Here is a 12920-nt window from a genome sequence, read left to right as displayed (position 1 = left end):
GCTTGAGGGTATAGAATAATATAGGATGCATTTTAAATGAATGCAAACATAGGGCAGTGTGGTCCTAATTCTTAATTGGAAAGGAAAGGAAATATACTTGAAAGAGTTAGCATCTTCCGCAACCCCCCCGCCCCGAAACGATGTACAGTGCTGAAAGGACTAATTTCATTTAGTCATAAAACCTTAGCATCTTGACTAAAGTAACATTCATCAGCTTGTTTCTTCATGGTTGATAATGAAATTAGCCCTGAAAAAGACAGTAAATAAATTTTGTAAACTTCAGTGATATCTTAGTACAAAATTCAAATTACCTACTCTAGTGAATTTATGATCTGCCTACAGTTTTCAATATTATTGATTAGGTTTGAATTTTTAAAATAAATTGTGGTAGATCTATGCAACTTTTATACAGTGTGTTGGTTTGGCTGATGTTGTTTGATAAGGACTGATTGGTATTTAAAGAAAATGTTAAGCCTGAGTTAATTCCCTGTTTACTACAGTAAAAACTTCATTAAGTTTATTGGAGGTTCTGTAATATTTTAACGAATCGGATATTTTTGAATGTACTGTGGTGGGTTTTTTCAATTTGATTTGAAATTAATATTAACCTTAAGATTTTCCTGTGGGTGAAAACAAGTTGATGGAATAAGCTGCAACTATTTCTATTATGAATTAATAAATCAGGCCTCAGTAAGTACAGTGTATGCACACAGGCTTTGAAATACAAGTGTATTATGTATTAGTAGACACAGCTCAACGTCCATCTGTTTCCAGAGGTTCTTTTGTTTGTCTGTTATTTTGTTAGACATTAGGAAATGATTGAAACAACTTAAAGTGATTCTTCTTACAACTTGTATTTTCTTATAAGCCTATATGATTTCTCCTTTATAAGATCCATTTGTCTTAAAAAACTAGATGTTCACTCTCGGTTAGTTTTCTCAAAAGGTAGCTGTCTTTTCTGGTTTAACCCATACTCAGAAAATAAGATTAATATTGTCTGACGTCAGCTGTTCAGACTAAGAAAAAGAAAAATCATTCTGTCTGATTTCAGCATTAAGACTTGCAGATGCATGTGTAAGAGATGTCACTGTTTCATCCTTGCTAGCCCCTTGAGATTATTGCCTAATAAAGACTCTCACTAGCAATATTTTTTCCAGTTGCAAGTTCCACTTTCCAAATCCTAAGGAGCAACTGACTTATAATTGGGCTTGCAATCGCACTCATAAATGTCATTAAGCCTATTTTAATAGTCACCAATTTAAAAAAGCTACAGCTTCATCTTTGGCAAGAAATGCTTCCCTAAGAATTATGGTATGCAGAACAGTTATGTTTCAAAAGGTGTTAATTGTGAGAATTATGTATAACAGTTTTATATAAAAACAAACCAATTGTAAACATCACACAACTTCTAAATAATATAAGATACCATATATTTGAAATTGTGTACAACTTAAAAACAGATTCATTTAGGTAGTTAAAAGGAACAGCTCTTCTGCTTCCCATATGGAAGCAACTGGTTTAAAACTGCACAAAAAGCTTTCATGTTCCTGTATCCCTAGGTGAAACCTATTTAAAATATTGGTGCATTGTCTCTCTTTTTAAAAAAAAAAAAAAAGTGATTACTTTTATCTTTATCCTTTATTTGCTATGAAAAATTACAGGGGAGCTCTTAGATATTTTTCTTCATGGTTGCTGAAGTCCCTCCACGTATTTGCTGACTTTCTTACTGTGTCTGATGAGACAGTTCTTGTTCTCCGTGTCCTGGCAACTTGAGAAATACATGCCCATTATAAAAGCTGAAAAGAAAATGGCATGCTGTTGCAAGACCAATCCATTTCCCTTGCTGGGAGGATGGAATCTGAAGACTTATTGTCCACACAGGCAGAGTACTAGCTTGCTTGGCCCTCTAGTTTCGTACAAATGTGCTTTGGACCTTAAGCACACTAATAGCTCTGACTTGAGAGAGCTCGAGAAGCTGCATGCACCTGATGTTGTGTAAGTGCTCCTTATGCAAACTCTGCGTCATGGTACCCTGCTGAACTATAACTAACAGAATTCTGAATTTGCAGCTTAGATCAGATTGGAGTGAAACTGTGGGTACTTCAATCTCTACCACTTCAATAAACTTTTGTACTGTTGAAAAACTTCCCAAAGAGATGTATCATTTTTTCTGTACATGGAAGCACCTGCCTTTACTCAAGATTTCTTAGTGAACATCACGCTTTTTCCTCCTACCCTCATTTACTGCATTAGACCTGTATTCTAAGATGCCATTTTGTATTTTATTTTCAGTTTTGAGGAATTTCAGTAATACTGGACACAGCAGTTCAGCTGTCATGTATGCTAAATGGGCTGAAAAGCAACAAACATGATACAATCTGCTGTCAAAGTTATTCTCTGCTCTGGCTATCCTGAAAAGTTTCCTATAGCTGTGGTGAAATCCCTGGGATCAGCACCTGTATCTAACTCTTAACTTGGATCCAAATAAGGCAAAATTCTTCTTGCCTTAAATTCTTTAGTGGTTGGCCTTAAATTTAAAGGAAGACTAATGGTGTATTGAAGTAGTTTGAATGTGGTATTGCTAGAAGACAATACTGATTATTGTTATCATCTTATTGTTTAAAAATATCACACCAGATTGCCTGTCAACTTCATCTTCTGACTTGACTCTTGTCTGTCTGCAGGCCTACTGTGGCTTCTCTCGACCCAATGTTCCACCTCAACATCTCTCTGCAATAGCCACAGGAAACTGGGGATGTGGTGCCTTTGGAGGGGACTCCCGATTAAAAGGTGAATTGTAGCAATTCATTAATGTCCAAATGAATCAAATAACTGAGATGTTGATTCTTGGCTTTTTTGTTCAAGTACGTTTTTTGGTTTTGTTCGAATTAATACATTTTAGCCAAGAACTGGAATAATAGTTAAACTGTCCATAGAACTGGTTCATTAGCTTTGATCTTTAGGCCATGAGTAATGTGGCCTTGAACAATAAAAATTCCTGCTGCTTCTATGTGCTATTTTCAGTTTAAAGTTTGAGGTAAGCACGTGATGGTGGAATGCTGGATTTACAAGGACCTGTAGCACCGAAACCTTCAAAAGCATGGACACACAATATTAATTCACAAAAGAACATGTTCATTGCAGTTCTCAGTCATATAAATCAGTTGATCTTTCTGGAGCAGTCTTTTTAGATTATGCTTAAAATTTGTGTATCTGCAAAGCTGTTTAAAATACCTGGTAATTTTCAAGGCTACACAAACTTGCTGGCAGTGCTTAATGTTTAGTTTTGCTCCTTTATATATTGCTGTATTCCAGAGAGGTTTCCAGTCACTCAGACATGCTTCTTTCTTTCCTGGCTTACCTGCTATATCACTCACTTTATCATGGTCTTTTCTTTTTAGAATATTTATAGTGTGGCAGATACCACATGCCTACATTCATTTAAGTCTTTTTCCCATCAAGAACTGATGGATCCTGACATTTAAATTTATATCCTGATTCATATAGTTCTAAGTAGAAATTTACATTTTTGTTGTTTTCAGACATTTGGAGAGTATTTAAAATTTGCTTTTCTGAACAGCTATAGGTAGTTACATTGAGACAAGCAATCATCAGTCTACCAGCTTCATTAGTTTTCTTTCTCAATGTATGTTATTCACTGAGCATCTATTTCTTCTCAATGCTCATTGATTTCCTGACAGTTGTTTTTTGATTTCCATTAGATAAAATGGGCTGCCAAGTGCAGATCATCAATATCAGAAAGAGTATTTACTGCAGGATCTGATCATACTTGATTACGATTATGTTAGGAAGGTTTAATAAAGGCTTTGATTGGCATAAGGCCTCCTCTTGGATCTGAACTGTAAATATCCCATGTATATATTTTTTTAATGTATGGGTTTCTGATAAAAATACGGCTCATCTAATCTAAGCCATTATTTGTTCAACACTGGATGTGACTTTTAGAATAGGGATTGCTCACTGCAATGCTTTACTTCCTCTCCCCATGGGTCAGAGCTCAAAACCGAAGCATACTGACAAATACCATCAGAGCTGAGTCTGTTTGGTGAGGTAGCCCATAAGTAAAAGTCTTTGATGTAGTCAAAGAAATGAGCCATGAGGCGTGGTGCTTCGTAACTTGGGTATAAACTCCAGACAGGACAAGAGCATCTAAAGACTTGGAACATTCAGTTTTATTGGAACTTAATATTTTAGTTTGAGCTTTCATTTATGTAACTTTTCCTCTGGTTTTGGATCAACCTTATTTTTTTTCCAAAGTCTGCGAGAATTAACACTTAACAGCAAGTTACAGCACTGCTGCTGTTAAGAAAAATTCATCTAAATCTATGTGTGTACTGTCAAGTCTTCTCCTGTTCTTTTGGCAGACCTTACAAAGAAAGATATTGGTTTAATATGCACTTAAGTTACTCTTTGTAAACTCAGTTTAATTTCTTAGTTGACTCTGAAAAATCAATACTTAATAAAGAGAATTAAATGATAGTGATAGTGATGTGCTATGGGATATGGAGCTCGTCATTTAGTATGTGATGTTTTTCTCTGAGCTGATGCTGACTAGAAGCAAGATGGCTTCGTTCTTTTTTTTTGTAAACTATGAGCTACAAAAGAGTACAGTAGTTTGTCATGTGTGTTTTGTGTCAGAACAGAGCTGACTGTTCAATACTGAAAAAGTATGTTTATATCATTGGGAGAAGTTGGAAGATCTTGTCTTGCTTTTCAAACCAGAGGATAATTTAACATTACTAGCTGCAGGGGCTCTATGCAACTGTCCAAAGATTGGAAAAGTGTTGTTTTATTGAAAATGCAAAGGAGATGATCTGATGAGGCATCTCATAAATACGTAAATTTAACTTCTAATGATTGTGAGAAAGTAGTCTCTAGCTGAATTGGTGTTCTTATTTATCTGAGAAAATAAAGTTCAATAGGAAGACTGCCATCAGCTTTAAAAAGACCCTTGTAGGATTAGTGGAAGGAGTGTAAAGCGTGTGTCTTGCCTCACGTAAACGCGTGCGATGTTGAGGTGCTGCCATGGCAGTACTGCAGTTCTGAACTGTGTAAAGTAGGCAACGACCCAAGGAGTGTTGGGTGTTTAGGCCAGCGCAGCATTGCTGCGCCCGCAGCAGGGGAGTTCCGCTCTGCTTGCCCCTGCTCTGTCTCTGGTGCCACTTTCCTCGCACTGATCCCTGGACCTTGGCTGCGCTGCTGCAACGGTACCGCAGGAGGGGAGCCCCTGGCAACAACACCCTTTCCTCTGGACAAAAGGGACTCAACATGAGGGCCTGGGAGGGGAGTTTGTCCCCAGAGGGGTTTGTATTATGCTTCCACCACCCTCGCTGGGTGGCAGAAGAAGGTATGTCAGCGCAGCCATTCCTTCAGGTGTGAGTCCAGAAGAGTTAACTGGGTCACATCGGCTGGGCGCAAGGGGCAAGAGAGCCCAAATCCCTCCAGTCCCCTGTACCACAGGCTCTGTTGCTTCTTCCTGTGATGCTCCTCTCTGTATTAGAATAGAATCATAGAATCATAGAATTGTTTAGGTTGGAAAAGACCTTTAAGACCATCCAGTCCAACCATTAACCTACACTACCAAGTCCACTCTAAGGCAATCAAGGGTAGACTAGACTAAACCATGTCCCGAAGTGCCACATCTACCCGTTTTTTGAACACTTATTATTATTTTGAACAATTAGTAGTAGTAGTAGTAGCATGGAAATTTCATATGGTATTGTATGTCATTAATGCCCAGAAGATTGTGAAGACAGAAATTCTGACCCTCGTTTTATAGATTTATAGCAATTCAAAATAAACAGTAGGATATTTTTAATATCTTCTGTCAAGTGAAACTGCATTGTTTATTTGGAATGAATAATAAGATTCATTAGGTTCTGTTCCCCTATGCAAGCTAGTTAATTAGACCTGTTAAAAGCTTTACCAAATCCACAGCTGGTTCAGTACTTTAATTAAAATATCATTCCCAGATTGAGATTAATTTCACGTGTGAATTGTGTAATTTATAATTTTAGCTATGGGTTTACAAGAGGGTTTTTTGCTTAAAGAATGCAGTATTTTATTAGGCCTCTCTTTAAAAATGTGAAAGGTTCTTGAGCTGAGCTATCAATAGCTTTCTATTTAGCTTCCACTAGCAGGTGGTAATGCAGTACGTACGCTACTTTATTTAAAATTAATCTTTGCAAAGACAATATTAATCACATTTTAATTAACTGTACTTACTGGGTAGAAAAGGAGAGAATTAATATCAGAACTGCACCCATAGGCTCTAAAATAAGACAAGCCACAATAGATGAAATAGTTGCTGGGGTCCATTAGTTGGACTGCTGTAAACAGTACCTGACAAGTGTGATTGATTGCATGCATCTGTAGTCCTCACAGTACTGGTTGGTGAAAAAGCTGTGCTCTTGTCGTAGTTTGGTGCTACCTAAAAGGGTCCTGGTTTTTCTTGTCCCCTTCCCTGTTCTTGGCTGTATGGTCTGGTGCCCGCCCTTGCATCAGCTCTGGCTCTTAGCAAACCCTTCACTCAGCCAGTTCAACTGGTAAACTAGCACAAAACAATTAACTTTTATTCTTTTGTCGTATAACGTCTCTGCCATGTTGGTGAATGGAATTGGCTCAGTGAGATGTCTGATGAGCACCTGAGAGGTGCAGAAAAGTCAGGAGGTGGGTGAGAAGGGAGAAGATGTAGCTGGACCAGAGCCACTTTCTCCAGTTGTAGTGGGTCATTAGCTTGGCTCAGCTGGACCATTGATCAGTACCCCAGATGATTTCTCCAGATGAATCTTCAAAAATCTGTTTCCAAGATAGGAAGCATTCTTCTTTCTTTTCTATATAGGGAAACAAAGTCTGTCTATTTTGTAACGTTAGCCATTGACAGAACTTGGGATGCAGCTTGGTCCAGTGAGCTTGGCATAAAGCTGGAAACTAAATAACCTGAATTGCATTCTTGGCATCACCGCTCACTTTTTTTATAGGTCAGAACAAGCCATCGTATTCCATGCTGCATACTTCTATTATAGGCAAGATGGACACCTTAAATTGCACAGTAAGAGGTTGCAGAACCATAGATCTTCTCTTGGGAGCTTGAAAGTTGGCTCAGCTCCTGCTTTGCGTAGCTTACCTAGTTGTCCTGGTTTCAGCTGGGATAGAGTTAATTTTCTTCCCAGTAGCTGGCATAGTGCTGTGTTTGGATTTAGTAGGAGAAGAATGTTGGTAACACCCTGATGTTTTAGTTGTTGCTGAGCAGTGCTTACACCAGTCAAGGACTTTTCAGCTCCCCATGCTCTGCCAGGTGCACAAAAAGCTGGGAGGGGGCACAGCCAGACTAGTTGATCCAAACTGCCCAAAGGGCTATTCCATACCATATGATGTCATGCTCAGTATAGAAACTGGGGGGGGGGGGGGGGTTGGCCAGGGGGCAGCCATCGCTGCTCGGGAACTGTCTGGGCGTCGGTCAGCGGGTGGTGAGCAATTGCATTGTGCATCCCTTGTTTTGTATATTCTTTTATCATCATTATTAGTACTATTTTCTCTTCCTCTGCTGTCCTATTCAACTGTCTTTATTTCAACCCATGGGTTTTACTTTTTTTCCCAATTCTCTCCCCCATCCCACTGGGGGGGGGTAGCGTGAGCAAGCGGCTGTGTGGTGCTTAGTTGGCGACTGGGGTTAAACCACGACACTAGTGAAAGGGTTGGCTCCATTTCTTCTGAAGGGTGGCAGAGAATGGAAATTGTGATGTGCTAATGGATGCTTTTTACCCCACTATTTGTGACTCGATGCAAGCAGCTTAAATCAGGATATAAGATGGTGCTCTGTCTTCTTATGCTGTCGTGCGCGTTTATTGGATAATTACGGCTGCATGCTGCCTGGGGGTGGACACGGACCAAAAAAACCCCATTGATTTTTAAGCACGTTGTTTATCTGGAAAGTAAGGGTGGCTGTCACTAGTGACTCCAGCAGAATACTTCAGTGCTCTGAGCTGCAGTGCCCAGTATTCTTTACTTTGTTTTAAAAGTGGAATTAATACTTATCTACCCGTTGTTCAAATTGCTTTGCAGCGTTCACCTGGAGATGGGCAGTATGATTATTTGCTCTAAACTTAGGCTGTGTTTTTCCCTTCAGCAAATTGTTTTATCCTATATTCATGTGTGTAATCTTCTTTGTCGTTTCAGCCTTAATACAGATATTGGCAGCTGCTGAGGCTGGACGTGATGTTGTTTATTTTACCTTTGGAGATGTGGAGCTGATGCGGGATATTTACAGCATGCACACTTTTCTTTGTGAGAAGGGCCAAACTGTTGGTGAGCATAAAGAAACCTTTTCATACAGCAAAGAGACTTAACTGTCTCTGTAAGTGGAAATTGTGCGATAAGAATTATTGTCATCAAGTCCTGAACACAAGCAAATGGGTCTTGGTTTATTTGTACCTGTTTCCAGAGTGGGGAACTCTTCTGATTCAGGGTCAACTGTGCAGTGTTTATCTGTTGGAAGACTTCTAGAATCCTGTTCTAATTCACTTGGGAGTTATGCTCCAGAATTTGAAAAATACAGATAACATGCGGTAGACAGAAAGTTTGCAAAAGTTTTTAATATAACTCAAAATGCTTTAAAAGGCGAAAATCTGCTTATGCATTCTTGATACAGATTTGTCTTACAGTGGCTCTGGCTTGATCTTGCAAGATGTGCTATCCAGTAGCAATACAAGAAAAGCAGTGTATCCATTGCCCCACTGTAATTGTTACATGTCTTTAATTTCTGGGACAGAAGCACAAAGCTCGGTAATTGGCAATACGTTTCTAAGTAATACGTATGCAAGCCTAACGTTTGGATAGCTTGTGTAGAAAGCTCAGCAGGAAGCTGAGGGAGCCCACCCTATGTTCTGAACAAACTTGGGAACAGTCACGTTCCCCTTATACCATTGTCTTCCTCCTCTTTCACTGCTCGTTTAAAGAGATGTTCCTAGCCACTATCTCAGTGTGAGTGTGCGTTTCTAGTCCTCATTTGCAATCATATATTCTTCATATGGCATGATCTTACATGTGTTTTAATTATTTCTTTTTATTTTTAAGGGGACATTTATAGGCTGTTACTGAGGTATTATAATGAAGAATGCAGAAGCTGTTCTACTTCAGGACCAGATGTCAAGTTGTACTCTTTCATATACAACACTGTTGAGTGCTATGCAGATTCTAACGATGATGATGATGAAGAAAAAGGGTTGTCCTTTGAGGATTAAAATAAATGTATTTGATCAGAACATTGTTTGTCTCCTCCCACTAGTACATTGTGTGAATTGCTGGGTATAATGTATGAATTGGCTTAACTTAATATATATATTGATTGCATTGGTAGTTATGTATAACACCCAAACAAAAAAAAAAACCCACCACCCTTGAGAGACAAGGTTTTTTTGTTTGATGGTTTCATACATGAAAACCTTGTTCATGTGTGTACAGAAAAGATTTCTTTGGTAAATCTGGTTTGCATTATACCTTGTTAAGCAGGACATTTTGGTACACATTTGTATTTCAGTCAAGAGATTGCTGAAAGACTTCGGAAGATTTCTCTGTACTCCTTTGCCTTTATTTTTCAGAGATCTTATGTGGATTTCTCATGTAAGCTTACTGCTGGAGTACAGGCAACCATGTAACTCCTGGGATGATTTTAGAAGTGTTGTAATGATCGTTCTTACTGAAAATTGTCATAATCTGATTACCTCTTTAAGAATGCCACGGTACCTTCATTGTTCTTACCAACTTTTTTATTAATTTAACTTAAAATGTCCTGGGTTTAATCTATTTTTTTTTAATAAATGGTTAAAAATGGAAAGATTCTGGAGGAGCTATAATGCATTTCACAACTGCATTGTCTTTATCCAATCAGACATAAAAGTTAGCATGACGAAGTAAAGAAAAAATGAAGTATGGGAGGGTGGGAAAATGAGAAATGTGACCAAAGTTAGAAGCAGAGGGAAACATTTTCACATGAAACTCTCCAATACCATTTTGTTGGTGCTATGTGTTACAACACTGAACAAGGTCTTAGACACGTTAATATATTTGAAGTTTCTCAAGGTTAACTGTTGTTGGCGATATCATTTGAATTAAGGTCTGCTAGTTGTGTTTATATTGTCATATCAGTTCTCTTTTATCGCAGTGTGCATATATGTGAGTCTAAGATCCCCATGGGATAACGTGAGTGAGGAAATGGAAATCACTTACATTATCAGTGGGAGGACAGTCTGCAGGCTACAGATAAGAACAGGAGGTCTTGTTAGGAGTTTGGGCCTGTGTCATTTTAGGCATGGGAACGATAACAATGAAGAGAGGGCAAACGATGTGTAAAAACTGTGCTAGAGCTATCTCTGTGAATACCAAATTAGTGTTGCTGTAGTACGTTAATAGTTTACACAAAACTGCAGATACATCTGTGATAAAACTTTTCCAGGTCTATGTACAGCGCCAATCCAGTGAAACGTTTGTCCATTAGTAGTTTAAACCCAGTTTAAGTTTAAGCCCAAATTGCTAAGTTTAGCCTCTTCAGTGTTAGATTTTCCAGTCTGTCATGGTTGCTACTACCAGTTTAGCAATACAAGTGAAAACCGCAGTGGGAAACGTAGTGAGCTAAGGCTCTAGTATCAGCATATCCTTTTGGCTGATGGCAGATAAAACCTCTCTGGGCCCAAAACACAACACGGTAATTAAATGCTGGAAGCTGTTGGCAGTCTGGCTTACAATGAAGCACTGGCTGCTTGAGCTGCTCTGGTGGAAGCAATAGCAAAGAGTTTGGGTCATTTATAAACACCTTCAGAGTGCTGCACCTTCGCATTAATGCTAAGCGGGCAGCTTGGAAGCATGTTGCTTGGAAGGTGACAGGCGCAGCAGCTGAAGGGTTTCTTCCTATTCTTCCCACCAGCTGTAGTTTTCTTCACCCCCATCCATTATAAGGAAAAGATTTGGGCTGGCATTTCAGGCCTTTTTCTGTGTTTGCAACCTGTGTCCTCAGAGTTGGCAGCAATCTTTTCTCCTGCTCCTGGTGTTTCAGTGTTGGCTCAGATTCTGGCAATAGCAATAACAGTGTTTTATAAGAAGCTCTTATTTGGGCATTTAGGTTCAGCTATGCTAGTGCTTCTAGATGCATTGCGGATGATAAATGTACCCTGTTAATTGAGACAAGTGATGGAAAATTGGTGCTATTTGCCAAACCTTCTTCACCTTACTACTCAGGATTTCCTATAGAAAAGGTGAACAGAATTTGTTCCTAAACAACTGGAAGAAAATATAGCAAAAAGCTTTAGGTGGCTAGGTGTGACCTCCCCTTTATTGTAAATAAATACATCTTTATTAGTGCAATATTAATTTTCATTGTGAGGGGATGTGATTTGTCAGGTATGAAAAATGTACCAAAATAAGATGGCATAAAATTCTACTTCAACTCTAGAAACAGAAAAATATGTTTAACTTTGGAAACATTCTCGGAAGATCATATTATAGGGTATCCAGTTAAGAGAGTTTTTGCAGTGTCAGGTGTTTCTGGGATCATCCTGGTCATTTTATGCAGTCTGTATTTTCACTGATATCTGAGAATTTTCTAATATGGGGAAGAATGCCTTTTATTTGAGATCATTCTTTAGGATATGTTTACCACACATTTTTTCCCCTTATGAAATATGGTTGTATGGACAGGAGAAAAGGAAAATACTAACTCGTTTTCTGTTCAGTTTATCATCTGACTAAGAGTGATATATCCTGCATTCTACTGTGTGTCCCTGATCTCCTAAAGGGCAATGTCGTAAGAACATTTTGAATGTGACTTTGATCACAGACAGGCTGAAAATTATATTTTTCTTGGTTTTTTTGGGGTTTTTGGGGGGGGTTGGGGTTTTTTTCTTGTTGGGGTTGTTTTTTTAGCAAAATAGCCCAGAGTTAGCAACTTAACGATGGTGTTACATTCCTATGACTTTCTAATTCAGTAAAGAGCTAAACTGCCCAGAATGCTGCATGTGAAAGCAGGAATTTTGCCTCAGCCCAATACGTGCTCTGCATCTTTCTTTCTTTTTCCCTCCACCTACCACCCTCCATTTATAAACTACCTGAAACGTTTTCCTTAGCTAGAGATGCCTTTTGGTGCTCTGTTGGAAGTAGCGTGGAATGGAGATGCCAATGATCTTTGTGCAGCCTAGTAAGCTTCAGTTTCACTCTTCTAGAAACCTGTTTATGGAGTATTCAGCTTTTTGGGTTTTTTATTACTTTAGGGATGTTTGCTATATGATTTCAAATAAAAATAAACTTCCTACGAAAACTTTTGCTTTATACTTTTTAGCAGCTAAATTGAATGCTTAATATGAAACAACAACAGGCAGTCACGTAGATTGCAATGTTGCCTCATAGTCAAGTTTGGTGTCGGAGCACTTCTGTTGTTTTACAGCTCTTGCACCTAAATTCCTCAGTTTTGAGGTGTTCTTATCTAATGATGAGTACCCATTACTGTATATATTAATTTATAAACTGTTGAAGTGTTCCTGACGTTCTTCTAAACTTACAGTTTATGCACCATTATATTATATTGATTTTTCTGGATCTGTATGCTAATGTTTACATGATTTTGTAGGAATACAATTAAAAAACTCTGACTGAAGCAATGTTGTGTGCTTTGTCTCGTAATATACTTTCCAGGACAGAGAAATTCCAGCACATTTGAATGTACATGGCACAATACTATGGATAGTTCTAGCAGTAAACTTAATAATTCAAGTATTTTGACACATAAAGTATAGTTAAGTAATTTATTCTTACTGTACAATATTGTAGCGGTTGCTCCCGTCTGTGTAGCAATGTAAAAAGGAAGTAACTACTGTAAGTTGGAAGGGCGTTAGCATGAGTGTGAGATTTCA

General features: G+C 38.4%; 1 protein-coding gene across 2 annotated transcripts in view; it reads left to right on the top strand.

The window, feature by feature from the left end:
- Nucleotides 1-11887, top strand: part of PARG (poly(ADP-ribose) glycohydrolase) — a 71843-nt gene extending 59956 nt beyond the window's left edge. For both annotated transcript variants that reach the window (XM_075717551.1, XM_009484214.2), the window contains 3 exons: nucleotides 2685-2790; nucleotides 8200-8328; nucleotides 9097-11887. In XM_075717551.1, coding sequence (XP_075573666.1) covers nucleotides 2685-2790; nucleotides 8200-8328; nucleotides 9097-9263 — 402 coding nt within the window. In that variant the 3' untranslated portion in view covers nucleotides 9264-11887. The remainder of the gene's footprint in view (nucleotides 1-2684; nucleotides 2791-8199; nucleotides 8329-9096) is intronic.
- The last annotated feature ends 1033 nt before the right edge of the window (nucleotides 11888-12920 follow it).

This window comes from Pelecanus crispus, chromosome 10, assembly GCF_030463565.1.
Source record: "Pelecanus crispus isolate bPelCri1 chromosome 10, bPelCri1.pri, whole genome shotgun sequence".
In the NCBI taxonomy this organism is placed as follows: Eukaryota; Metazoa; Chordata; class Aves; order Pelecaniformes; family Pelecanidae; genus Pelecanus; species Pelecanus crispus.
This window is presented reverse-complemented; position numbering and strand designations above follow the sequence as displayed.